The 27,972-nt window shown below is 44.9% G+C and overlaps 2 protein-coding genes across 5 annotated transcripts in view; both read right to left on the bottom strand.

Moving 5' to 3' along the window:
* Positions 1 to 27,972, bottom strand: part of LOC142466812 (uncharacterized) — a 557,357-nt gene that overhangs the window by 364,336 nt on the left and 165,049 nt on the right. The gene's annotated exons all lie outside the window — the stretch shown is intronic.
* LOC142466808 (uncharacterized) lies at positions 66 to 27,965 on the bottom strand. 2 transcript variants are annotated; one of them, XM_075572264.1, is made up of 3 exons: positions 27,901 to 27,965; positions 4,303 to 4,492; positions 66 to 2,179 (listed from the first exon to the last, which is right to left on the bottom strand). In XM_075572264.1, exons 2-3 carry the CDS (start codon positions 4,331 to 4,333, stop codon positions 315 to 317), a joined length of 1,896 nt encoding a protein of 631 aa, XP_075428379.1. In that variant the 5' UTR covers positions 4,334 to 4,492; positions 27,901 to 27,965; the 3' UTR covers positions 66 to 314. The 2 variants fall into 2 exon arrangements, with proteins under 2 accessions (XP_075428379.1, XP_075428378.1); XM_075572263.1 differs by lacking the exon at positions 27,901 to 27,965 and having other exon boundaries at positions 4,303 to 5,059.

The following is a 27,972-nucleotide window of genomic DNA, read 5'->3' on the forward strand; positions in this document are numbered from 1 at the left end:
CGGGCAAATTGGACGCGGTGAAACTATTCCGATTCACAGCTAAGTGAGGCTACAGAACGCTTCAGTATAATGGGGAACGCACATTTTATTAGACCCATCAGCATGGAAATATAAAACATTAAGAGGACAATGTTTCTTTAAAAAAAACTACAATAAAAATTATACAAATAACTTGCATTTAAAACGTTATAACTTTTTATCCTTTTAAAATGCTCATTTATGCACCATAAACTAAAGTCACTTTTCATTGTGATTTAGCGTAACACAGATACACGTGTGCACTTATATGTGAGCGTCTAAGTCGCTGGTTATCCCTAAACATGCCTGGCTTTAGAGATAGGTCCCTCCCCTGTGTGTGTCCTCTTGTGTCTCCTCAGGATGGATGACTGACTAAATCCCTTCCCACATTCCCCACATGCATGCGGTCTCTCCCCTGTGTGTGTCCTCTTGTGCGTGTTCAGGCAGGATAAGTCACTAAATCCCTTCCCACATTCCCCACATACATGCGGTCTCTCCCCTGTGTGTGTCCTCTTGTGCGTGTTCAGGTTGGATGACGCACTAAATCCCTTCCCACATTCCCCACATACATGCGGTCTCTCCCGTGTGTGTGTCCTCTTGTGTGTGTCGAGGCTGGATGACACACTAAATCCCTTCCCACATTCCCCACATACATGCGGTCTCTCCCCTGTGTGTGTCCTCTGGTGTATGTTCAGCTTGGACAAGTCACTAAATCCCTTCCCACATTCCCCACATACATGCGGTCTCTCCCCTGTGTGTGTCCTCTGGTGTGTGTTCAGGCTGGATAACTGACTAAATCCCTTCCCACATTCCCCACATACATGCGGTCTCTCCCCTGTGTGTGTCCTCTTGTGTGTGTACAGGCTGGATAAGTCACTAAATCCCTTCCCACATTCCCCACATACATGCGGTCTCTCCCCTGTGTGTGTCCTCTGGTGTATGTTCAGCTTGGACAAGTCACTAAATCCCTTCCCACATTCCCCACATACATGTGGTCTCTCCCCTGTGTGTGTCCTCTGGTGTGTGTTCAGGCTGGATAACTGACTAAAATCCTTCCCACATTCCCCACATACATGCGGTCTCTCCCCTGTGTGTGTCCTCTTGTGTGTGTACAGGTGGGATAAGGCACTAAATCTTTTCCCACATTCCCCACATACATGCGGTCTCTCCCCTGTGTGTGTCCTCTTGTGCGTGTTCAGGCTGGATGACGCACTAAATCCCTTCCCACATTCCCAACATACATGCGGTCTCTCCCCTGTGTGTGTCCTCTTGTGTGTGTCCAGGCTGGATGACACACTAAATCCCTTCCCACATTTCCCACATACATGCGGTCTCTCCCCTGTGTGTGTCCTCTTGTGTGTCCTCAGGCTGGATAAGTCACTAAATCCCTTCCCACATTCCCCACATACATGAGGTCTCTCCCCTGTGTGTGTCCTCTGGTGTGTGTTCAGGCTGGATGCCTGACTAAATCCCTTCCCACATTCCCCACATACATGCGGTCTCTCCCCTGTGTGTGTCCTCTTGTGTGTGTTCAGGCTGGATAAGTCACTAAATCCCTTCCCACATTCCCCACATACATGCGGTCTCTCCCCTGTGTGTGTCCTCTTGTGTGTGTTCAGCTTGGATAAGTTACTAAATCCTTTCCCACATTCCCCACATACATGCGGTCTCTCCCCTGTGTGTGTCCTCTTGTGCGTGTTCAGGTTGGATGACGCACTAAATGCCTTCCCACATTCCCCACATACATGCGGTCTCTCCCTTGTGTGTGTCCTCTTGTGTGTGTCCAGGCTGGATGACACACTAAATCCCTTCCCACATTCCCCACATACATGCGGTCTCTCCCCGGTCTGTGTTCTCTTCTGTGCATTCTGGTCTAATAACCAAGTCAGACTCTTCTCACTTTCTCCAAGATCCTTTCCTGTGGCAGCTGCTAATATATATCTTTTGGAATGAGAAGCAGTTACATTGTTTATTAATTGCCTTGACTGGTTGAAAGATGCATTTTCTGTCATATTTATTGGAATGTTGCAAGATTGTTCTGTCCTCATCTTTTCCATATACTCATTTGGGTGTTTGAACTTCAGATGTTTGAGGAGGTAATCCGGACTGCTAAAAGCAACCTTGCAGTGTTGGCATTGGATTATTGGTGCTTGGCTTTGTACTAGACGAGACAAAAAAGTCACTGTTACACAAACTGTCTTACAAAAGGTCATGTAGGAGAGGTAAGTTGGCATATCCCAAAAGTTCAGGAAGTAAACTGTAGATGTACATTGTAAAAATGAAGGGTTTAGCACAAAATGTGCAGCATTAGGGCCGGGAGAGTAGATGTAGTGGATTATACATTTAAATTGGATCATAATATTTAACGATTTAAAAGGAAATCTCACTAGCTGAAAAACACCAATTAAAGTGGCAGAAATAATTTGATAGATAGTAAGTCGATAGTTTCAGTTTTGAAGGTATAATTCAAAAATATTTGTACAATGAATAGAATACGTGTCTCATTAGAAGCTCACATATCAGTCACCGGGTGTTCCCGTTACCGCACCATGTACCAGGTCTCTAATAGTTATAGGATGACCCAACTTTCTGCTAAATCTGCATTGTTAAATCAGGAACCAAATGCACAATTATTGTATTTTTTTTCAACTTAAATTTTATTGAAGGGTCACATGTACATCAGACATTGCAAACATTTTTATCCACATCAATATCAGAACAGAGTCCAGCGTCCATGTAGTCTAACTATTCACAAGACAGACTGGGAAGACAGACAGACAGACACCTCTAGTCTAAAAGTAAAGAAAATAGGGTGGGCTGGGGGGGTATCTTCCACTGTGGTTCCGCTGTGAGCCTTATTACCTCCGGCCCATCTCTTACAGGGGGGGGGGCTGGGGTCTCCCCGGCCTCGTCCGTGCCCTTCCCGCGCGACTCCTAGTATTTCTGAGTTATCCCGTCTGTCTATTTTTTTTTTTTTTCTGTGCTGCCGCCCCAAGGGAGAACGCATTTCTCTCTATCATTGCCAAATTGCGGACCTTTCTACCCCCGGTATATCTAACTGGGCCAGCCACAGCATCCAGACTTTTAGATAGTTTTCGCCTGTGTCATTTGCTAGACTGGTCAGCTTCTCCATCTGACATACCTTCCAGATTCTGTTCCGAATTGCCGCTATCAATGGAATCGCATTTTGTTTCCAACGTGCTGTGATCTCCCCCCGCATTGCCGTTGCGAAGTGAGTTATCAGTTTATGAGCGTGTTTGGGTAGGCCTTTTAACGGTCTGTTCAGAAGGAACAGCCACGGGTCCAACGAGACCTTTACGTCTAGGATTCTGTTCAGCCAATCTTTGATGTGTTCCCAGACCCCGACTATTTTGGGGCAGGACCACAGCATGTGCAACAAGTCTGCTTGCTGTTCACATTGTCTAGGACACAATGGGAAGTAACTAGGCAGAAATTTAACTAATTTTGTGGGAGTGTAGTACCATCTCATCATAACTTTATATGCGTTCTCCCGTAGGGTCGTGCACATGGAGCTCTTGGAGACTGCCGCTGTGATTTTCGTCCACTCCTCTAGCTCCAACACCTCCCCCAAGTCTGACTCCCATCTGGTCATGTAACCTAGTTTTTCCGTCACTACTGCGCCCAAACCCGTTACTTCCTTGTACAACTGCGATATGAGTCCCTTAGTGGTTGTCCCTGAACGACAGAGCTTTTCGAAGTTTGTTCATTGATTTATCGGTTGATGAGCCTGGTAAAATGCTCTGATCTGGAGGTATCTAAAGAATTCAGCATTTGGGATACTTTTATTAGCTTTCAGAATATCGAATGTTTGTATGCCTCTTCTACCCTCCAGATCTGTTAATCTATTGAGGTGGTTAGCTTTCCAGATTGCGAAGTTGGTACTGATCAGTCCCGGAGCAAATAAAGGATTATCCCATAGGGGAGTCATACTTGATGTATGGCAGTTTTCACTTGAAAATGTGGTTCTATGCCTGTTTTGTATCAGATATGATGCTTTTAACAGGTCCGAAAAAAAGTGCTTTATTTTTGGCGCTACAACGCTGATTAATCGCACGCTATTAAGGCACATTTTTAAGGCCGGTAATATGGCATTATTGGATACCGCAGTTTGACGCATCTGGCCCTTTGACTCAAGTCAGGTTTAGTTATATTAAGTTCTAGTTGACCAGTAATGGTGTATGCAGATCTATTACTATTTGCAATTTAACATCAGTAATAAGACAATAGAGATGTAAAAACAACGTAACACATATTCCTGATTACCTTGTGCTGGCGCGTTACTTTTGCACAGCATACCCCACTTGATACCAAGCTCTTTCCATATTCATCTCCATACCAGACCAGGAGATCTGTGTGTGGGGGGAGGTCTGTGCAGGTTCTGTAGTAGACTTTCCTGTGGTACTGCAACGCCACAAGGTTCTGTTCTTTCTCGTTTCTCGCACAATTTACAAACCTAAAATTGGAACAGTTAGTGAGGTCTCAAAGTGAAAGGGACTGAAAGGGTTAAAATAAAAGCCAGGACCTCCATTTTGTCTGCTTGAACTTTTCCCTACGTTACATGGTATATGTAAGCAGAAAAGCGACCTTCACATATGTAGGCAGTATTTTCCAGCTTCTGCGAATTGTTTTCAGTTATAGTAGAACATAGCCAAGAGTTTTACAGAAGCAGCATCTCCTTCCCCCACCCAGTCCTCCCGTAGCTCACATGCAGAGTTTTACAGAAGAAGCAGCAGCAGCCTCTCCTCCGACACCATGGATCATCAAGCAGGATGCTTGAGGCGAGGACTGCATGCGCGCTCCTAAGAGAGAGGAGGGTGGGAGGAGAGTGGAGAGAGGGGGGTGGGGAGAGCCAGGGGCTGGAGTGAGTGAGGGCGGCCAGGCAGAACCCCTGGGACTGCTCCACAGAGCCCAAGGGTTCCGCGGAGCCCTGGTTGAGAATCACTGCTATAGATAATGTGTACGAGTGGAAATTTCCCAGCTAAGTTGTTATTTTGTAATAGGGAGGTGGCGAACACACAAGGCAGTGCACTCAGAGTAGAATTCACTTAGATGCACACCACATACATTTAAAATATAACCTTTATTGACATTACATAAAACATATATTACCGATAATGTAGGTGTAACCAAGATTAAAAATAGATTAAATTAAATTTGACGACTGTCTTCCATCTAATCTAGATATTAAGCCACTGAATAGCAAATAAAGCTAATAATCTAGGAGATACAAGGCAGATACTTTTTCATATCGTACCTTACTTTCTATCTAGTGAGTCCCCACCTATGATTGTAACTTCATGCACCTATCTGGTACTATCAATATATGGGATTTATAGGTGCAACTAAGTTTTGGTCCTAGGTGGTCTACCTATACCACGGCTGTATCTGCCTTGTATCTCCTAGATTATTAGCTTTATTTGCTACTCAGTGGCTTAATATCTAGATTAGATGGAAGACAGTCGTCAAATTTAATTTAATCTATTTTTAATCTTGGTTACACCTACATTATCGGTAATATGTTTTATGTAATGTCAATAAAGGTTATATTTTAAATGTATGTGGTGTGCATCAAAGTGAATTCTACTCTGAGTGCACTGCCTTGTGTGCTCGCCACCTTCCTGATTCACTTCAGTTCACAGGTTTGCACCCACATGATAATTATCGAATTTCCATTAAATTAGTATGGTCCCTAGTTGATCACTCCCTATCCCTTTCTTTGTTTTTGTAGTCGTTATTACTGGGGTTTCTTCTTTTAGCCCCTTCTTGGCGGTTGATCCTAGCTCCATACATACCATGGCGGGGTTTCTAACTAGTAGTATGGACACCTCTAGTTGGCATGAAGAAGCTAAAAGTGTTTTCACCAAAGAACCATTAGCAGCCCCAGAGGGTGAACCTGATATTGTCAACTATTTTAGAAATGTTACAAAGCTTTTGAGAACCAAGACACGAGTCTGGTGGGAGATCACCAGCCTGCAGAATTACATACAACATAATATGATCCCTCGTGGACTCAGATTGAAGCTGAGCCCTGCATATCATATTACTTCAACTGACTTCATTAAAAAATGGGAAGATACATTATCTAATTGCTCTAAAGAACTAATGTCTTTACTAATTGAATATGAAAATACACGTTAGAGACTACTAATAAAGATCTGGACATTAGTTTAAAAGATATTAGCAAATATAACAAATTGCAGGAATTTGAGGAGCACGAGCGTCAACTAGAATTGAACATGGTTAAATTTAAAAAGGAGTTAAAGGAGCGAAAACATAGAAAATTCCTGCGTGATAGTGAAGACTATGAAACAAATACTGTGTATAAATATCCAGTTAGATCCAGGAGACGGCCAAATTTTTCTGAGTATTCCACCTCTGAGACTGATGTATCAGATGGGGAACAATCCACTTCCAACTTGCGTGGATCTGGGAGAGGACGGGGTAGAAAGGCCACTAAGGCAAATAAGGTGGGGTTTTTAGCCCAGGTACAACTAAACGCAGAGTCTGTAGGGGAAAAAAGAACCCTAAGAGAAAGGAAAATACCATTAGTTCCCAGCCAGTAACACCAACTGATACTGTCACCGACTCACTACAGATTTTCAATCTGTCTAAACATATTTTCAGTCCCGAGCAACTCAGTTTACTTAAGAAGGGTCTATCCTTTTCACCCACGTCCGACTTTAATTTGTTCGAGTGGGTGAAGGATCTAAATCTTTTTGGGAGGAGACTATTACTACACAAATTTCATTCTAAACGGTCTAGTGATGAAGTCGCTATCTTGAGCTTACAAGATAAGCAAAATTTGGATGATTTAATTATGCTGCTCGAACAAAGTACATCTACTGATAGTGACATCATTGGCCCGTTTACGAACCTCAAAAAGAAAAGTAATTTTACACCTTCATTAAGTATTTGTCCTGCTGTGGATCTGTTTGTCTCGTGTGTAACCAGGGATCTTGAAGCTGAGCCTACACAATGTAAAACAGCAAATAACCTGACAGCCAAAGAGAGAAGTGACCTAAAGGAACTTTTGTCAAACACTATGTATACAATTAAACCATCTGACAAAGGTGGTAACATCGTTATTCAAGATACCGATGCTTACGTAAAAGAAAATCTGAGACTTTTGAGCGATAGGAGTGTTATGAAGTCCTGGCGAGCAGTCCAACATCACAATACAAAAAAGACTTACTCGCGATATTACAAAAAGGCCTTGATATGGATCTGATCAGCAGACAGGAATATGATTTTATGTACTCTAAATCACCAACTGTGGCGACATTCTATACATTGCCTAAAGTACATAAAAAACAGCGATACCCACCTGGTCGCCCTATTGTCTCAGGTAACAACTGCTTGACAGAGGGAAGTAGTGTGTATATTGATAAGGTCCTTCGGTGTTTTGTAACTAGTCTGCCATCATATGTGCAAGACACTAAAGATACTCTGAACAGACTTAATGGTATCAATATCACCCCCAATACAACTTTTGTTGGTTTAGACGTAGAATCGTTATATACTTCCATTATCCATGAGAATGGTATAGCTGCTGTTGAGTATTTCCTGTCTTCTAGAGGCCCTAGATTTGACAAACATAATAAGTTTTTCCTGGACTTATTGCGCTACATACTAACACACAACTATTTCGTATTTGACGGGAAATACTACCACCAGACCCAGGGTACAGCTATGGGCACTGCATGTGCACCAACATATGCGAATCTGTACCTGGGCTGGTGGGAACGTATTTACGTATTCTCGTATGAATTATCTACGTATACTGACCATATTACTCTATGGATCAGATACATAGGTGATATTCTATTGTTGTGGGAGGGTCCTCAATTACTCCTTCAGGAATTTGTCAAATGCCTTAATGTCAACAACCTCAACTTAAGACTAACGACTGTGCTAAGTTCTGAATCTATCACCTTTTTGGATTTAAACATCTATGTCGACTCTGACTTTAATATCCAAACTAAGGTATTCAGGAAAAGTACCGCTACTAATAGCCTACTACTTGCACAGAGTCAACATCCACCTAGTCTTATTGCTGGAATACCAACAGGGCAATATCTCCGGTTAAGGAGGAACTGTTTCACCACACAAGAGTTCATCTGTCAATCCAAAGAGTTACGAGATCGGTTCTTAAGTCGCGGATATAATATCAAAACGCTTAACCGTGCGTATCATAGGGCCTTGCACAGTAATAGAGAATCTCTGCTTACTTCTAACTCAACTAAAGTGCAGGACTCGACTATACGCTGCATCGGTACCTATAATAAGAGATGGTGGGCAATTAAAAAGATATTTGCCCGCCACTGGCATCTCCTTTTGACTGATGAGGATTTGGCTAAGGTCCTAGGACTGAGACCTACAATCACTAGTAGACGTTCCAAAAATCTACGTGACATTTTAGTTCATAGTCACTATCAACGACCAAGGGTAGAAAACTGGTTGAGTCCCGTGAACGGTATGTTTCGCTGCCAGGGATGTAAGGCCTGCAAACACGTTATTATTGCTAAAACGTTTGCAAATTACGATAACACCTATAATTTTAAAGTGGTTTCTTTTATCAACTGTAGAACCACAGATGTTATCTATCTCTTCACCTGCATCTGTGGGAAGAGGTACGTGGGAAAGACCACTAGGCAACTACGCAGAAGAATATTAGAACACGTTAACTCCATCAAACATGCTAATGACACTCCAGTTGCCAGGCACGTTACTCAGTTTCACAGTGGTGATGTGAAGTGCCTTACGTTTATGGGCATATACCATCTTAGATGCCCTGCTCGAGGTGGCAACATTGATCAGATGCTGCTACGCATAGAGGCGGAATGGATTTACAAACTTAAAACACGTAGCCCGAATGGGCTTAATGAAGGTTTCACCTTTACTCCTTTTATTTGAATCAATCTAACATTATTGTGTGGCTTGAGTCTCTTCAACTCCTGTTCTTGCTGTTATATCTGTGATATATAGTTTAATATCTTTATGTATCCCCCCTTTTGGATGTTGTTCTCTTTTTAAGCTCTGTCCCCGCACTTGGTATTTATTAACAACGTTGCAACTATATTTATGCATATTATTCCTATATCAGTGACTATATTGCCATTAGGTAATGCCTATGTTAAGATTCTGTTCCAATGTAACCATATGATGCGTGCTATATTGCTATGTAGATGTCTATTGGATATATTTTATACACGCATCATTTGACTGTTACACATGCACTCTGTATTGACATCATTACGTTTTTGCAAATAAGAAGAGGGAGCAGGCAACCCAGCCTCTATAGCATACTGTTAGCTGATTATTTATTATGCATTATTTTTGGCCTAGAGTAGGGGTAAACAATGGAGGTATGGAGGAGCTACGTATGTTCCTAAGTACTGTACCATCATGGTATATTATATTTCCGCCCCCCACACTCCCCTCCACTACACAGCCAAACTGCATTTTCAGCTATCAGCACACGCATGCGTGCTGTGACCAATTGTTCTGAAGTACCACTATGTCGGCACGCATGCGTAAAGACCTTTAGAGGCAACTCAGCAATGCTTGGTATATGGAGGAGAGTTATTCTCCACTCGGCATCAATTTCTATTCCATCAGGCGACGCATGCGCACTACGTCTCAGGCAAGAGCAGCAGTGACTGAGTTATCACGCATGCGCACTGGTTGTAATAGCGATGTCTGCAGTTGACCAACATTGCGGAGTAGGTGAGTCTGTATGAGCTATGCGATTGGATATTATTTGCCAGTGCCTTTCAACTCCTGGGATGCATGCATTGATCCATTTAAAAGTTAGATTTTCCACCGTAATATAGCGACATATGCGCATGCGCAGGGTAAACTTTTTTACAACTCTTTAACCATTGATCTGCGCATGCGCGGAGCTGCGATTGGTGTGTCACTGCAATCAGCCCCTATAAATAGCTTTGCCTTTCTTCGTTTGCAAAAATGTCCCTGAGGAAGCTCTATAGCTGGAGGGAAACGTGCGTAGGGCACGTAGTGATGTTGTAAGACTCCTACTTGGAAGTCTTTTTATTCTAAAAGTGACGAATCTACAGCTGACCAATAGTTACACTCTCATAGTTTGAGTGTGGGTTTCACAAACTGGCACTTATTTGCTGTGCCTGTGTATATATGTGCGGTGCCTAAGGCTCATAACATCTGCTGTGATATCTGTGTGACTCTGGTGCAGTGTTGGGTCAGGATATTAGGCTTTGCCACATTTGAACCTGCTCGCTTAGGGAGTTCCACCTTTTCTGCTGCATACACCTCTAGTCTCTGTCTGGATCACACTATATCTATGACAATCACTATGTGTATTTGACCTAGTACTACCACCTTATTAGGAGCAGTAGTCTGGTATTAGGACTTTTTCATACCTTACTTTCTATCTAGTGAGCTCCCCACCTATGATTGTAACTTCATGCACCTATCTGGTACTATCAATATATGGGATTTATAGGTGCAACTAAGTTTTGGTCCTAGGTGGTCTACCTATACCACGGCTGTATCTGCCTTGTATCTCCTAGATTATTAGCTTTATTTGCTATTCAGTGGCTTAATATCTAGATTAGATGGAAGACAGTCGTCAAATTTAATTTAATCTATTTTTAATCTTGGTTACACCTACATTATCGGTAATATATGTTTTATGTAATGTCAATAAAGGTTATATTTTAAATGTATGTGGTGTGCATCTAAGTGAATTCTACTCTGAGTGCACTGCCTTGTGTCCTCGCCACCTTCCTGATTCACTTCAGTTCACAGGTTTGCACCCACGTGATAATTATCGAATTTCCATTAAATTAGTATGGTCCCTAGTTGATCACTCACTATCCCTTTCTTTGTTTTTGTTATTTTGTAATATGCTAATATTGTTACGCCTATAATTAACACTTTATTTTTCTGTATAAATAGCATTGCTTTTCCGCAATAAAGTTGAGATGAAGAATCAGAATCACTCTGTTTCTTTCTTCATTTCTCGAGCGCTCATACGTCACCAGATTGAGGTGCAACAGCAATGGGCGTGGTTAAGTCTCCCCGGATCAAGCAACACTGCTTCCAGTCACAGCTAGCTGTCCGAGGTGGTCCCCGGTGTATTTTAAGTTTACGAACCTAACAATTGTGTCAGAAGCAACATTCCCACAGGGTAGTGAGTATATTTGATGTTTTCTATCTCACCCCCCACTGGGTCTTTTCTATCTCACCCCCCACTCTTGGTTAAATTGTGACTGTGAAATTAAGGGTTAAGATCCCCAAGTGTTTTTTTTTTTTATAACTTGTATTTTATTGGAAAAGCATACATAATATACAATACAATAGATGAGTTTGGAATGGCGTCTTGTGTACATAAGATATACATATACCATTATAAATCATCTGTACACAGGGGTGAAGGTGGTGGAATCATACGGCTTTTCGAACCCTAATCGGCCTTACGGCGTATAAGTAAATCATATAGTAATAAAAGTAATAAATGTAATAACCGGGGTCAAATCATAAAAAAAAAACCTCGGAGGGAGGGAAGGGGGGGAGGGAGGGTAAGGGGGGGAAGAGAGCTGGGGAGGGGGAAAGAAAGGAGATCCGAGCCTCGGGCCGATCTTGAGGGTATTAGGAATTATAGTCCCTGTCCGGCTGTTAAGTGTATGGTTGCCTACACTGTCCCCCCCAAAAGAGAATGCATCTGTTGATATTAATGCCAAATTGTGGTACACTCGATCCCCGGGATATCGGTCTGTGCCAGCCATGGCGTCCAGACTTTTAAAAAATTGTCGCCAGTGTCGTTAACTAAACTCGTTAACTTTTCCATCTGGCAGATGAACCAAATGCGATTTCGAATTTTTGGGATGTTTGGCATATCGGGGCATTTCCACAGTGCTGCGATCTCACATCTCGTCGCGAGTGCAAAATGTGCTATTAACTTGGAACTTGCTTTTGATAAGCCCGGCATCGGTCTGTTTAGTAGGAACAGCCACGGGTCAGGGGGAATAGGGAGGTCAAAAACCCTCTGGATCCAATGTCTGATTTCTTCCCATATAGGGGATATTTTTGGGCAAGACCACAGCATGTGTAACAAATCTGCTGATCCGCCACACTGTTTGGGGCACAGTGAGGAGGATCCCGGCATGTATTTAGATAATTTTAGTGGGGTGAGGTACCACCTCATGAGGACCTTATATGCGTTCTCCTTAAGTGTGGTACATATGGAGCTTTTTGCGGAGGCCAAGTAGATGGTGCTCCATTCCTCGTCTTCCAGGGTTTCCCCTAGGTCTGTTTCCCACTTGGTCCTGTATGAGGGGATCTGTTGTTCTATGTCAGCAGAACCGACTACCTCCCCGTATATTGTTGATATAAGTCCCCTTGTGTCGGCGTTAGCCCGACAGAGCTTTTTGAATTTTGTCAGGGGGGGGGGGGTATGGGCAAATTTATTATAAAATGCTCTGACCTGGAGGTATTTAAAGAATTCAGAGTGAGGTATTTTTTTTCTAATCTTAGGTGATCAAAGGTCTTGATTTTCTGGTCGTCTCCCTCCAGGTCTTTCATTCGTGTATAGCCTTTTTGTTTCCACATCGGGATACTGGTCCCAGTCATGCCGGTTGCGAACACTGGGTTATTCCAAATGGGGGACATAAGCGAGTGCTTTGATGTCAGGGCATTCTTAAATTTGGTCGCCTCCCAGATCGATAGAGAGTTGGTCATTGAGGTGAGCGGTATCTCTCTGCGGTTAAACGCTGTTTTTGGTAACCAAATCAGGCCGCTGAGTTCCTTTGGGGAGCATGCGGCATTTTCCAGTTCTACCCACCTTTTCAATTGGGGGTTGGAGTGCCATTGAACAATTTGGCTTAATTGGGCCGCTTTATAGTATGTTAATAGACAGGGTACCGCCAAACCACCAGCAGCAACAGGTCTTTTCATATTGGAGCGATTGACTCTCGATTTTTTCCTACCCCAGATAAATTTATAGATTTCTGTTTGGAGCGAGAGTATATCTGTTGTTTTAACTGGCACAGGGAGTGTCTGGAAGAGGTATAGGATACGCGGTTGTAGGTTCATCTTGACACTATGTATCCTACCGATCCAGGATATCCTCTTGGAGGACCATCTACGTAGGTCTTTTTTAAGAGTCCGAATTAAGTTGGGATAATTTGCACTATAGACGAAGTTGGCCTCTCTGGTGATGTGGATTCCTAAGTACTTTGTGTTTCTGTTGCCAATTGAACTGAAAATTCAACTTCAACAGCTTTTCCGTGTGACTGGGGAGGTTAATGTTGAGTGATTCCGATTTGGATTGGTTAATTTTGAATCCAGATATCTTTAAAAATCTGCTCAGGAGGTCGAATAGGTTGGGCAAAGTGGTGAGGGATTTTGTTATGATTAGAGGATATCGTCTGCATACAGGGCCGCTTTGTGCGATTGAGAGTAAGCGTTTAACCCTGCGATATCTGGGTTAGCTCGTATTCTAGCAGCTAGTGGTTCGATACATAGGGTGAATAAGAGGGGAGATAGCGGGCATGCTTGTTGAGTGCCACTTTTGATTTGGAATGAAGGTGAGGAGAAGCCCTGATGTATAACCCTAGCTGTAGGGTTTGAGTATAACGACATGATCGCCCTACTCATCTGATCCCCGAAGCCAAATGCTGCGAGAGTTTCTTGTAAGTATGGCCAGTCTATCCTATCAAATGCTTTTTCAGCGTCCAGACTTAACAGCATGCTTTGGGTGTTATTTTTATTAGCCAATTCTACCAGATCAATAATTCGTCGGGTGTTGTCCGCTGCTTGTCTCCCTGTGATAAACCCGACCTGATCTGGGTGTATAAGTCTGGGTAGGATAAGACATAATCTATTGGCCAGTAATTTAGCATATAACTTGATATCTGTGTTAATTAGGGAGATCGGCCTGTAACTTTTGCAGTCCAGCGGGTCTTTGCCAGGTTTGTGTATTAGTGATATGGACGCTCGCAGCATGTCCCCGAGGATGGGAGCTCCTGCTAAGATTGCATTAAACATGTAAAAACTACAACAACAAAAAAACTACCCCCGATATACAATTACTACAGGCAATCAAAGACACCAAGATAGAATTGAATATGTTGCTAACCTCCAAGGCCGATAATTCACTGAGTTGGTCTAAGAGGAAGTTTTATGAGAAGGCCAATCGACCGGATACGATGCTAGCCCGAGCACTGAAAGACAGGCAATCTAAGTTTAACATCCAAGCTATACGCTTAAAATCTGATGTTTGTACGGCCAATCCACAGAAAATAGAAGAATTTGGAGAATTCTATAGTTCCCTATATGATGGGAAAAAAGTGGCACATAATCAAAAAATGAGCACAGCCTTAAGAGATTTATTAGCTAACTCGAACCTGGGAAGATTGACAGAGTGTGACCGACAGGCCCTGGGCGCTGACTTCACATTGGAAGAGGTATCCCAGGCTATTAAAGAACTTAAACCATCAAAGGCACCTGGCCCAGATGGTTTCTCAGGGCTCTATTACAAGAAATATGTAAAATATTTAGCCCCAAGGTTGCTCCACATGTTTAAAGATCCCCAAGTGTTTAACAGGTATTCCAGACTCTGAGTGTGTGTGTGTCAGGAAGTCTAGGTTGAAATCCTAAAAACCAGACTGCGCTGTCATCTCTGATCTAGATGCACGACTTTTGTACATTGTGTAACGTATAAGAATGCTAATTACATATCTAATATTTGTTATAATTTCGCTATTTTTCTATTAGCTACTAATGGACTCTGGAAGCCAGAGGTTATTAAGAATAATACTAAACATGTTGTCCTTTGCAAGCGTAAACCTGGTCAGACTCCTAAAGAACTTGTTGCTCCGGCTGGTGATAATTATTGTGACCCGTTTGTAGATTATGCGGCAGGTTGCTTTGTGCCCCTTTCTCGGCAAGGGAATAAGGCAATGTATTTTAATAATGGACGACACCATGATAGGAGACAAGGCAGAAGACATAATAGACAGAGATCTTTTGCTGGACTCAGAAATCAGCCAGGAGGAAGAGCTCAGAATAATAGTGCCTGTTTTTACTGTGGTAATTTTGGCCATTGGCAGAGAAAGTGCCCCTATCAGAGTGAAAATCAGGGAACTGCTGGTTCGCCCGGGAAGGCTCAGGGTGCAAGTCCCAGCTAAAAAAAAAAATGCTATCTCATGTAAAAAGTTTGTTTGTATCTCTGATGAATTTGTCCTGAATTATTCCCAGTGTGAAGGAGTGGAGAGCGGAAAAAAAAAAGAATGGGCATATGATATTCAGCCCTGTCACTGGTGATAATTTAAAAGGTTTATTCGTTCTGGACAGACGAATCAGGTTTTTAAACCAGACACATTCTTTTCCGTTTGCTGGATTTCTATCTCAAAGATAGGAGAGAAACAGCCCCTCCCCTCCAGTTTAAATAATGCGCAGCATTTGCAATCCAGACATGAAAAGTTAACTAGCTCTGTAACTTAAGAGACCAAGTGTGTGTTTTCTGTTTGTGTGTAACCAGTAAAAACACATTTCAAGTTTATTTCTATAGGATTAGGATATGTTTGGGAATATTTAGAAAAAGAAAAAGGAGGGAATTCTGGGAAGTGCGCCTGCAGGGGTCCAAGCTGTTATGTATCATGTGTCCAGTATTATTCACAGTACTATTCATATGCTTCTTTAAGCAAGTGTGTCTTAAGGTGGATAGAGAGGGTGCAAGTCAGGTATTGAGAGAAAGGGCATTCCCGAGGAGTGGGGCAGTCAGTGAGAAAGGTTTAAAGCGGGAGAGGGCTTTGGATGCAGAGTGGGTGTTCTGATGTATGGATTCCACCTTTTCCTTAAAATAGTCAGCAAAATCCTGAGGTGAGATGAAGGAAGAATTGGCGTGGGTTAGACTTGTGCGTGTTGAGTAATGAAGAAAACTAGGTTGGTTTAGCTTGAGAGACGGCAAAGTTGAAACAGGATAGCATAAATTTGTAGTGAAGGAAGTTTGCGAGAGTATGAGATTTCTTTCAGAAGGCGTTCAGAGGAAAGTGTTTAGGAACGTAGCATGCTCTTGTTGGAATTTATTTTGTGTTTATAAATTATCTGACCTATTGGTACAAATGTCCCGTTGTTTTTATTTTTGGGATGCAATAAAAATGTAATTTTTAGGGCTGTAGAGGAAGCTGCATTTTGGCTTCGAGCTAGTGTTGCAATCCAGTAATTATTATGTAGTTTATGGAAAAAAACGTTCTTATCTGTTCGAGGTCATTTGGCGCAACACCCAGGCTGGCGGTATGCCCAGATGAACAAGCTCCGAAATCATTTTTATTCAAATGAAAAATGTTGAGTGTCTTTTAAAGGCAGAACGCAAGCAGTGTGCTCGGCACTTTATAAAGAGACTATATTATTCCATTTGAGAAATTACTGTGGAGGCATATATAAAATCATTTGTCTATTAACTGAATATGTGATGTATTTTATATCTTTTAACCATTTTCTTTCCAACTGTGTCCTTTTTATTATAAGCAGTAGTTATTGTCAAAATCACTGTGTAATATATATATAATTCTAATTCTGCTGCAGACCAAGCAACCAATATCCTAGTTGCTAATTTATTACAGTGTTTTTTGTCCTCACTTTTCAAGATTGGGACAATTCTGGCAGTTTTGCAGGTCTTAGGGATATGGCCTGCAGACAGAATAGAGTTAACTATGGAATGAATTGGTTTGGCAGTAGCTGGGGCACCAAGTCTTAGGAATTTAGATTGTAGCAGAGTCAAGTCCACATTGACTGCTTAGTAAAACAATTAGTAAGTACTGTATTGTATGCAACTAATATATTTTTGAGTCTCTCTAGGCACAGGTCAAAGTTGAAAGTGCACCTACTCGAATTAAGCATTTCCTATGCAAGAATGTTCTTCATCCCAGATGATAAGGCCCATTTAAAGTACTACTCACCACCATTACAATGTCAGGGCGTGCTCACCACAAACGAGACGGGACCGCGGTGCTGAGGTGGAATAGGATATAACGCCACCCACAGCCACGAGGGCACGTCTTGAGAGTAGAGTGGTCTGGGAGTCCGGATCGGGGCAGGAGAGGTACGGATGGTAGAGGGTGCTGTTTGTCAAGTCCGGGGTTAGAGAGAAGGACGTAATCGTTTACCGTTTGCCAGGATCGGGATGCCAGAGGTGCGGAGAGTCGTGTTGCCGTATGCCGAGTACGGCATGCCAGACGTGCGGGTAGACGTAGCGGAAGCCGGTTCGGTACACGAGGAAGACTGCAAAACAAGACAGGACAAGACAGGACTAGGGAGGCAGAGAGTGATGAGAACAACTGGTTCTATGCTCAGCCAACGAGTCAGTGACACTGTAAGGTATATATAGGAGAGAGGGTCCAATTGCAGCGCAGCAAGGTGGGGGTGTGGAAGGGCCAGGCTACGGCAGGGATAGGTCCAGCATGAGTCCCAGGGGAGCCATAAAGCCCAGTAGTCAGACTGCATTTGCTTGCAGCAATGGTTTGAGGTGCTGTGCCTTTAAGGGGTTGGTGCGGCTCCGTGTGGCCGCGCCTTTGTGTAGCTGTGCTTGCGGGCGCGTGACCGAGCGTAGCCGCCGTCCCAAGAGTAGAAGAGGAGTTTTGGCGTGCGCGCGCCCACGTGGAGCTGTGATCGGCGTTCTGGAGAGAGGCTGCCTGCGTGCTGCGGGAGGCCCCGTCGGAGCTGCAGGTGAGTGAGGAGCACGCCGAGGACGGCGTGACTCCCAGACTTTTACAGTACCCCCCCTTCTTGGGCGACCTCCGGGCGTCCATGACATGGCTTGGAGGGATTCTTACGATGGAAAGCCTGAACGAGTCGAGGCGCGTGGAGATCCCGGTGGGGAATCCAGGAACGTTCCTCTGGTCCAAACCCCCTCCAGTGGACCAGGTATTGTACTCCTCCTCTGGAAATACTAGAATCCAGGATAGAGTGAACCTCGTACTCCTGTTGACCTTGGATCAGAAGAGGAAGTGGGGGAGACGTGGTCTTAGAAAAGCGAGGACTCTGGAATGCTGGTTTAAGCAACGATACATGAAAGACTGAAGGAATCTTCATCGAGGGTGGAAGGCGTAGGCGATAAGCCACAGGATTAATCCTCCTGAACACAGGAAAGGGACTGAGGAACTTAGGTGCTAGCTTCATGGTAGGAACCTTTAGTCGGATATTCCTGGAAGAAAGCCAAACCCTGTCTCCTGGGACGAATTCCGGGACCGGGCGTCGAAGGCGGTCTGCCTGGAGTTTCTGTCTCCCTGTAGCCACCTTTAAGTTCTCCTGAATCCTCGTCCATAAGTCTTTCAGCCGGGAGATGCGCTTGTCAACCGCTGGTACTCCTGAGGATAGAGGAGAGAAGGGTAGACGGGAAGGATGAAAGCCACAATTTATGAAGAAGGGAGATTCTTGAGTGGTGTCATTGCGAAGGGAGTTAAGAGCAAACTCAGCCCAAGGAAGCAGATCCACCCAATCATCCTGTGTATCGGTTATGAAACACCGAAGGTATTGTTACAGGTTTTGGTTGGCCCTCTCCGTCTGCCATTGGTCTGTGGGTGGTATCCCGAGGAGAATTGAAGTGAAATACCCAATTTTCGGGAAAAAGCTCGCCAAAATCTTGACACAAATTGGGACCCACGATCAGAGACGATGGTTAAAGGCACTCCGTGAAGACGAAAAATCTCCTGGATGAAAACATCCGCAAGCCTGGAGGAATTTGGAAGACCCCTCAAGGGGACAAGGTGAGTCTGTTTGGAAAAACGATCAATTACCACAAGAATCGTATTCTTTCCTTTGAAGTCTGGGAGCTCTACAATGAAGTCCATAGAAATATGGTTCCAGGGACGGTCTGGAATGGGTAAGGGAAGAAGGCCTGCTGGTCTGACCCGGGGTACTTTGTTGCGAGCGCACGTGCCACACGCTTTAACAAACTCCTCCACATCCTTAGCCCTCTCTGGCCACCAGAAGGTACGTTGAACAAGGTCGTTGGTTTTCCGTATCCCTGGATGTCCTGCTGATTTAGAGGAATGACACCACTCGAGAACCCTTTTGCGGTGTTGGGGTGCCGTGTAGAGTCTTCCCTCCGGAACCTTGAGCCCCCTCGGAGCTTGTGATTGTTCGGATCGAATCTTGTCCAAAATATCAAAGGAGTTGGCGGACAGAATATATCTAGAGGGAATAATCGTCTCTAGCTGTTCTTCAGACTTGTCCTCTGCCAGGAACTGTCGAGACAGAGCTTCCGCCTTTAGATTTTTGGAGCCAGGAATAAAGGAGATAAGAAAATTGAATCGTGAAAAAAATAGTGCCCAGCGGGCTTGTCGAGACGTGCCCCATCTAAGTAGAGAAGGTTCTTATGGTCTGTGAGTATGGTTATAGGTGTCTCCGTACCCTCTAAGAAGTGTCTCCACTCTTCTAATGCCAACTTGATCGCCAAAAACTCCCGGTTCCCGACATCGTAATTCCGTTCTGCGGACGAAAATTTCTTTGAGAAGAAGGCACATGGGTGTAGTCTGGCTAAGGGAGAGGTCCTTTGGGATAAGACAGCCCCAACCCCGATGTCCGAGGCATCTACCTTCAAGGTAAATGGAAGTTTAGGATCTGGGTGGGTGAGGATAGGGGCAGACACAAAAGCCTTTTTCAGAAGATTAAATGCCCGTATGGCGGTCTCAGACCATGATGAAGGATCTGCACCCTTCTTCGTGAGAGCAGTTATGGGAGATACCGTAGAAGAAAAATTGCGAATGAAGCGTCGATAATAGTTTGCAAAACCTAGAAAGCGTTGCACGGCTTTGAGAGGCTTTGAAAATAGCCTTAAGTTTCTCTGTATCCATATTGAATCCGGAGTCAGAGATAACGTATCCCAAAAAAGCCACCGACTTGATATGGAACTGACATTTTTCCAATTTTGCAAAGAGATGGTTCTCCCGGAGGCGTAACAGCACTTGTTGAACGTGTTTGATGTGTTCTTGAGGGGATTTAGAAAAGATTAGGATGTCATCTAGGTAGACGATAAGAAATGTGTTAAGAATGTCCCGAAAAATCTCATTAATGAAATCCTGGAAAACTGCTGGTGCGTTGCACAGACCGAACGGCATGACCAGGTATTCGTAGTGGCCGTCATGGGTGTTAAAAGCAGTCTTCCATTCGTCCCCCTCACGTATCCTTACTAAATTGTAGGCACCTCTTAAATCCAATTTAGAAAAGATAGTTGCTCCCTGGAGACGGTCGAAGAGTTCCGGTATCAAGGGCAGTGGGTAGCGGTTCTTGCGTGTGATGTTATTCAAACCCCGGTAGTCTATGCATGGACGAAGAGAACCGTCCTTTTTGACAAAAAAGAAGCCTGCTCTGACTGGAGAGGAAGACATTCGGATGAAACCCCTCTCTAAATTCTCTGCAATGTAAGTGTTCATGGCTTTAGTCTCTGGGAGAGAGAGAGGATAGGATCGTCCTCTGAGAAGAGGTGCCCCGGGTAGTAGGTCAATAGGACAGTCGAAAGAACGGTGCGGAGGTAGAACCTCGGAACGTGCTTTGTCGAACACATCACGGAATTCCCAGTACACAGAAGGTAGGGAGTCGACCTTCTCTGGCAGGGTAGTCAACCCACCAATCTTCTGGAAAATCCTGGTACATGTCTTGGCACAAGGAGCACTCCACTGGATAGGTTCCCGATCCGTCCAGTCGATGCGAGGATTATGGAGTTGAAGCCAAGGAAGACCCAAAATCAGCTCAACAGAGGGAGTGTTGATAACATCGAGGGTAATGATCTCCGTATGAATGTCGATGAACTGTAGTAGGAGAGGCATCGTCTGTAGCGTGATGAATGCCAGCTGTAGAGGTCGACCATCAATGGCCTCCAGACCTACTGGCGTCTTCTTATTGATAAATGGAATATTGTTCCGTCTAGCAAAAGTCTCATCGATGAAATTGCCTGCGGAACCGGAATCAATGAACGCCCGTGCTTGAGTGTGAAACCCCTCTCCAGACAGTGTTATAGGCAACATTATCCTGGTAGGAAGTACGTCTTTGATGATGGGAGAAAGTGTAAGTATTCCCAACGAAACTCTCCGGGATTTCATTGGGAGTTGGCGTTTCCCGGCTTGTGAGGACACTGGGGTAATATGTGACCGGAATTGCCACAGTACATGCAGAAACCGGCATTGCGCCGACGTTGTTTTTCAGCAGCAGACAGCTTGTTACCTCCCAACTGCATTGGTTCCGGGATGTCCCCGGAAGGGGGTGTAGGAGCCATGAACGATGGAGCAAGATGCCTTGAAACCCGTTGACGGTAACGAGAACGTTCATTTCTCCGCTCCTGTAGATGCTGGTCCACTCGAACACACAGACTGATCAAATCCTCTAGGTCAGTGGGACGTTCCCGCGCTGCGAGCTCATCCTTTAGGGATTCAGACAGACCTTGCCAAAACGCTGAAGATAGTGCTTCATTATTCCATCCCGTCTCAGCAGCAAGTGTGCGGAACTCCACAGCATACCGGGCGACGGGTCGATCTCCCTGGGTTATGTGATGAAGTGAAGATGCTGCCGTTAATTGCCGTGCAGGGGTGTCGAAGACTCTTCGGAACTCCTCGACGAAGAGATCGATGTCCTGTGTGAGAGGACCTTGTTGTTCCCAGATGGGAGAAGCCCATGCCAGCGCCTCGTCGATGAGAAGAGCCACGATATTGCCGACCCTGGAGACAGAAGAGACAAAACGAGAGGGCGAGAGTCGAAATTGGATGAGGCATTGGTTAAGGAAGCCCCTACATCCTTGGGGATCCCCGGCATAGTGTTTGGGAGCCGGAATACGAGGTTCCAAAGCAAACGGAGGTGCTGGAAAGGCGGTTGCGGAAGCTGTGGAAGCCACGGGTGAAGGTTGCCGACTGAGAGCTCGGACTTGAACATTAAGGGAATGAAGGCTTTGCTGTAACGTATCCATTCGCCTATCAGTTTGTTCCAGATAAGTCTCTAGCCTGGTGAAGAGATTTGTATGGGCATTTAAAGTGCGCTCCACCTCAGCGGGGTCCATGTTTGTAGGGCTGAGCATAATGTCAGGGCGTGCTCACCACAAACGAGACGGGTACGCGGTGCTGAGGTGGGATAGGATATAACGCCACCCACAGCCACGAGGGCACGTCTTGAGAGTAGAGTGGTCTGGGAGTCCGGATCGGGGCAGGAGAGGTACGGATGGTAGAGGGTGCTGTTTGCCAAGTCCGGTGTTAGAGAGAAGGACGTAATCGTTTACCGTTTGCCAGGATCGGGATGCCAGAGGTGCGGAGAGTCGTGTTGCCGTATGCCGAGTTCGGGATGCCAGAGGTGCGGGTAGACGTAGCGGAAGCCGGTTCGGTACACGAGGAAGACTGCAAAACAAGACAGGACAAGACAGGACTAGGGAGGCAGAGAGTGATGAGAACAACTGGTTCTATGCTCAGCCAACGAGTCAGTGACACTGTAAGGTATATATAGGAGAGAGGGTCCAATTGCAGCGCAGCAAGGTGGGGGTGTGTGGAAGGGCCAGGCTACGGCAGGGATAGGTCCAGCATGAGTCCCAGGGGAGGAGCCATAAAGCCCAGTAGTCAGACTGCATTTGCTTGCAGCAATGGTTTGAGGTGCTGTGCCTTTAAGGGCTTGGTGCGGCTCCGTGTGGCCGCGCCTCCGTGTAGCTGTGCTTGCGGGCGCGTGACCGAGCGTAGCCGCCGTCCCAAGAGTAGAAGAGGAGTTTTGGCGTGCGAGCCCACGTGGAGCTGTGATCGGCGATCCGGAGAGAGGCTGCCTGCGTGCCGCGGGAGGCCCCGTCGGAGCTGCAGGTGAGTGAGGAGCACGCCGCGGACGGCGTGACTCCCAGACCCTTACATACAGCAATTAAAGTGGCAGAGGTCTCTTCCTGGATTCACATGGCACACGTGAAGCTCATCCCAGCTCCACCCACATCACTCACAGCCACTTCAAGTTAACCTACGGGGGGAATAATACTCCAGGCCGGTCTTATCCGAACATTTTTTTTTTCAAGGACTCAATATTTATATTCTTTTAGAGTGTGTTTAAGTTAGAATTTTAAGATGTATTAAACACAAAGAGGGAGAGGTACCCCCTGAAGGGTAGGTGTGTACCCCGCACAACGCCAAGGAGGGTATAGTAAAATCCTGTTGTAACGGAGAACTTCACTACAATAGCTAGTGCAGGGGTGGTGCTGACTGGGAGTGAATAATATTGTACACAGAGGTATAGAAAGCTCCCTATTATGTCGCACTGAAGAGACACCCCTATCGGATTAATATAATTAGTTAAAATATATATGTAGTGAAGTGTACAATGAACTAAAATAATGAAAACACATTAAAAATGAAAGGAGACGTCGGTGTGCTAGAACTAGACGCTAATATTGGAGATGAAAATAGCTATTTAACCTTGTCGTGTACCACAATTATACTATTGAATTAACTTTGGTAATAGCTATTTCAATGTAACCTTAAGTTGTCAGACATCTGATCCTAGATGTACTATGGAACCCTTTTCTATAGAAGGGTTTGATGTTATATGAGAGTGCTTGCTCTGTAGTAAGAGTAGAGACCCTGTGTGCCTGTGTAAGTGTTTGTATGTGGGGTACTTGATGAAGAGTGGACTGGTAGTAATGTATAGACCTGAGATCTGCCTCAGCTATATATTTAGTCTACAGCCCTATATACATACAATATGTCACCAGACCGACAGGTGCAGAAGTTACTAAGACTGTAGGTCTGTAATGGTGAACCACTCAGCATACACTGACCAAACGCTCCTGTGAGTGGAGTTTAGGTCGTATGGCTCATATTATCCATAGTGGTAGGAATAGCACTGCAAGGTACATAGAACATTATGAGATAGGATCTAAGTCAGAGCGTCGTGCTTCCCACGGTGAAGGCTCCGAAACGCTCTGACAGGAAATCGCTTCCGACCTCTCCGATTAGCCTGCGCACCAGGGAGTGACGCTGGACATACCAAACATATGTTTCACCTGATAGGCTTCAACGGGGCGGTTTCAGAGTGATTCTGGCGGGTTTTTAAGTGTAATGGTTGCCATGGATACCGATTAATGCTAACTTCTGATTGGTCTCGCGAGACGTCACGTCATAGTTGCGCGTCACTCTCGGTTACAGCAGTAGTGTAGTACACTTCAATTGTTTACCTCTGACCACATGACTATCAGCAAGGTCAGTGATTGGTCAATGTCTTTTGTACACTCATGTACACCGGTCTCTTTTCGTTAATATAGCTGCCAGAAAATGCTTACTTCTGATTGGTACAATTGGTTGAAGCATCATAGTTACCCGTTGCTATCTATTATTACCTCTGTCGGCTCCGATTTGATTATAGGAGACATGTGGTCTGCAGCTTATGCTCTGACTGGACATAGGGCTGAAGTGAATCATGCTGTTAATCAAAACAAGTTTATTTACATTGTAGTAGTTGCGAATCCAGAGATCAAAACTGCGGCTTTGGAGAACCACATCAGCAAAGCGAATCATTATTTATTGAGCAGTATTATGATTCTTCTATTCTGTAAGAAATTATGTTTAAGGTGGGAGGAAATGTGTACACCTGAATGGTGTTAATGATGCGCACATCTCTGATTGTCCTTAAAAGTGTCCTTAATGACCAGCAAATTTCTTAGAGATAGAGCTAATCCAGGATGTGTAGATTGAATACAATGGCATTAGTAGTCTCTTTGGACAGAGATAACATTAACCCCATGTGGTTTGAATGAGGGATTCCTTTTCACCCCATTCCTGTAACACTTTTTCAGAGTGTAAATATCTATTCTGCCCTGGTATTCATTGAATTTAATTAACTTATCACTTCTACAGTATAAAGCCTTGAGCCACAGTCTAATAAGGTAACAATGTCAATTTGGGCTTGAAACTCCTCCTCCTCCCCCCCCCGCCATGGCCACGTCCCCCGCACATCCCATTGCTCCACATAGACCACAGATCGCAGATTTTACCCGTGCACGTGCCACTAGGCCAGTGTTTCCCAATTAAATTTAGTCGTGGAACCCTTTTATATTTTGTAAAACAGAATGGAACCCCTTCAATATTTTTAGCGTAGCACATGAAAAAAAACAAAAAAGAAATAAGCCGCATGCGAAAAATGTTTTTGGTTCAAGATCATTTTTAAAAGACCCCCACCGCCCCAAAACATTTTTTAAAGACCCCCACTGCCCCAATACATTTTTAAAAGACCCCCACTGCCCCATTACATTTTAAAATGACCCCCACTGCCCCAGTACATTTTTAAAATACATATCTCCCCCAGCACCCCTCATCATAATCATATTTCTCCCCTGCACCCCTCATCATCCTCATATACCACCCCTGCATCTCCCATCACTCCCCACCCACCCTCCGCACCATGGATCTCCCCACCCAACCATCACCACCATGGATCTCCCCCCCCCCCACCAATATGCCTACCTCGTATCCTGCCCTGCAGTTGACGGCGGCGGGCGGGGGGAGCGAAGGAGGCGGAGACAGAGGCGGGGGGGCAGGAGGCAGCGTGGCAAGAGGAGTAGGCGGCGAGACAGGAGGCAGTGGGGCAAGAGGAGGAGGCACTACAGAAGGCAGTGGGGCAAGAGGAGGTGGCGTTGGGGGGGCGAGGAGGTGGCGTTGGGGGGGCGAGGAGGTGGCGGTGGGGGGGCGAGGACGTGGCAGTGGGGGGTGAGGAGGCAGCAGGGCAAGAGGTGTAAGCAGCAGTGGGGGGAGGAGGCAGCATGAGGTGGTCAGGGCTGCACGCACACGCTCTAGCAGGCACCGGAAGTGCCGCACTGCTAGAGAGCGATCTTGCAGTGCTGACCGGAGAGCGGGCTGGAGGGGTTGGCGGGGAGGGAGGGTGGAGGAGAGCCATGGCGAAACCCCTGGGACTGGGTTCTGCGGAACCCCATTTGGAAAACGCTGCGCTAGGCAGACGCACGTGCAGTAGTGACCACTGGGGCCGTAGCCTAAGGCCACGGGCATGGTCAGCACTTAGGCCCTGACCCGTGCTGAGCCGCACTCGCGCTCGGCAGTGAGCCCCTGCAGCCGCAATGAGAGCGGCTTTAGCAGGGGATCGCGCACGCTTCCGCAAGCGTGCGGAAGCGTAGACGACATTAATTTTCTAGTTTGAGCACAGGGCCGGTCACGTGAGCAGATAATGGTATTTAAAAAGGCAGTCCCTCCTAGGAAGAACGTGAACCAACAACAATGGCATATTTAATAGGTTAAATGTATTGAATTGTCAAATTAAAAATCCCGTTTAGCAAACAAAAAAACATAACACTTCCATAGAAAACAAAGTAATTATAATGCCCTCATTAGTCAAACACATAAATGTTCCTGGACAAATACAGAACATGATTTCTTTCACAATACACAAAGAGTTATTTTAACCCTTTGAGTGATGGAGGGGTCACGTGATCGCTCTCTCATGATGACAGAACGGACGGGGAGACCCCCTCCCTTCTATCCCACGTAGTGATAGATCCGTCCTGCCCTGCACAGGAGCACAGAATGTCATCTCCCATAGGAAACCCAGCAGGATTACTATGACGTAGCTATTACATCATGGGGCCAGACGCGGTGACATAGCAGCTACATTAAAAGGGCACCCAAAGGGTTAAATGGGGATTTTATCCTTTTCAGGGAAATCTTGTACTTTCATGTTTCATGTTTTCTCGCCGCTAGGTTAGATTTAAAGCAGCAGTTCAAGCTGCCTTTAAAAAAAAAATTACCCTTCAATGCAAACACTGACAAGTGATTAACTAAGCTGCAGATCGATCCGTTCTCCTGTGATCAATCAGCGAAGATTCGGCTGGAGAGTTCACTAAATCACTGTGTAATGCAGTCAGTGGAACATATATTTATATTCATATGCGTTCCACTGACGTGTGCTCGCTCCCGAGCCCTGGTCCTGTCACATGGGGCTTCTCCGGCAACAGCAGCATCTCCCTGTCGAAGTAAGTATTGTGACTTTAACTAAACTGGTTCCTGGGGTAAGGTCAGCCTCTACTATTAACCCAGATATATGCGGGTGGATATACCTGAGACACAGGTTTAAATGTCTGTCATTCTGGCCCACGACTGCTATGGATTCTACTATTCTGTTTATCCCACTTAAGTCTACTCTATTATTAATAAGCTACTAGATAACACTTATGATCTAGGCTATGCCTATGTGTCTGTGTCTGCGCTATCTATAATAAGAGTTACATCTTTTAATCCTATATATCCCTAATGGTTTGTAGATTGCCTTGTTATCTTATGCCCAGATAAATGTGTGTAATAATGCTGCTTTTGACTGTAAGCTCATACAATTGAACCATCTTTTAACTTGCTCCTTTTCTGCTTTAACCCCTTCGTTTTGGCAGAAATATCATCTAAGAAAGAAAATATCAGCATGGCAGCTCCCAGCTCTTCAGACTAATGTATAGTCATTAAATATCCTTTATGGCACCAATATAGTGCGTACATGTTGCTTAATTTTACTGTTACTTAAGTGTAACTTATGCAATGTCACTTCTCACAGTTCAGCAAGTGTGCTGAGCTGTCTCTGTGTAACTCTCTATTTTGTTTTTGGTTTTCCAAGTTGTTTGGCGACGTGACGTCATCAGTGTCAAAGATGCTGCGATGACGTCAGACTTCAACCAGAAAGTACTGAGGCTGCAGTGGCTGCCCGGCTGTAAACACAGGTGATCGGTATGAGGTGAATGTGTAACCCCTAGGGGTATATATACTTGTTAGTGTCACTATTGCAGTAAGGTGTATGGTCTGAGGAGAGGACGTGTCTGTCCTGAAACGCCACGTGTTTGCATATACCTGCTCTGATGCTTTGAATACAAAGTAAGTTACTTACAGAAAAGGCACCTGTGTGCTTCCTGCACCACTTTATTTCTTCAGCTTCTCTTTCCCGGAAGTGGAGACACTG

Source organism: Ascaphus truei, chromosome 15, assembly GCF_040206685.1.
Source record: "Ascaphus truei isolate aAscTru1 chromosome 15, aAscTru1.hap1, whole genome shotgun sequence".
Taxonomy (NCBI): Eukaryota; Metazoa; Chordata; class Amphibia; order Anura; family Ascaphidae; genus Ascaphus; species Ascaphus truei.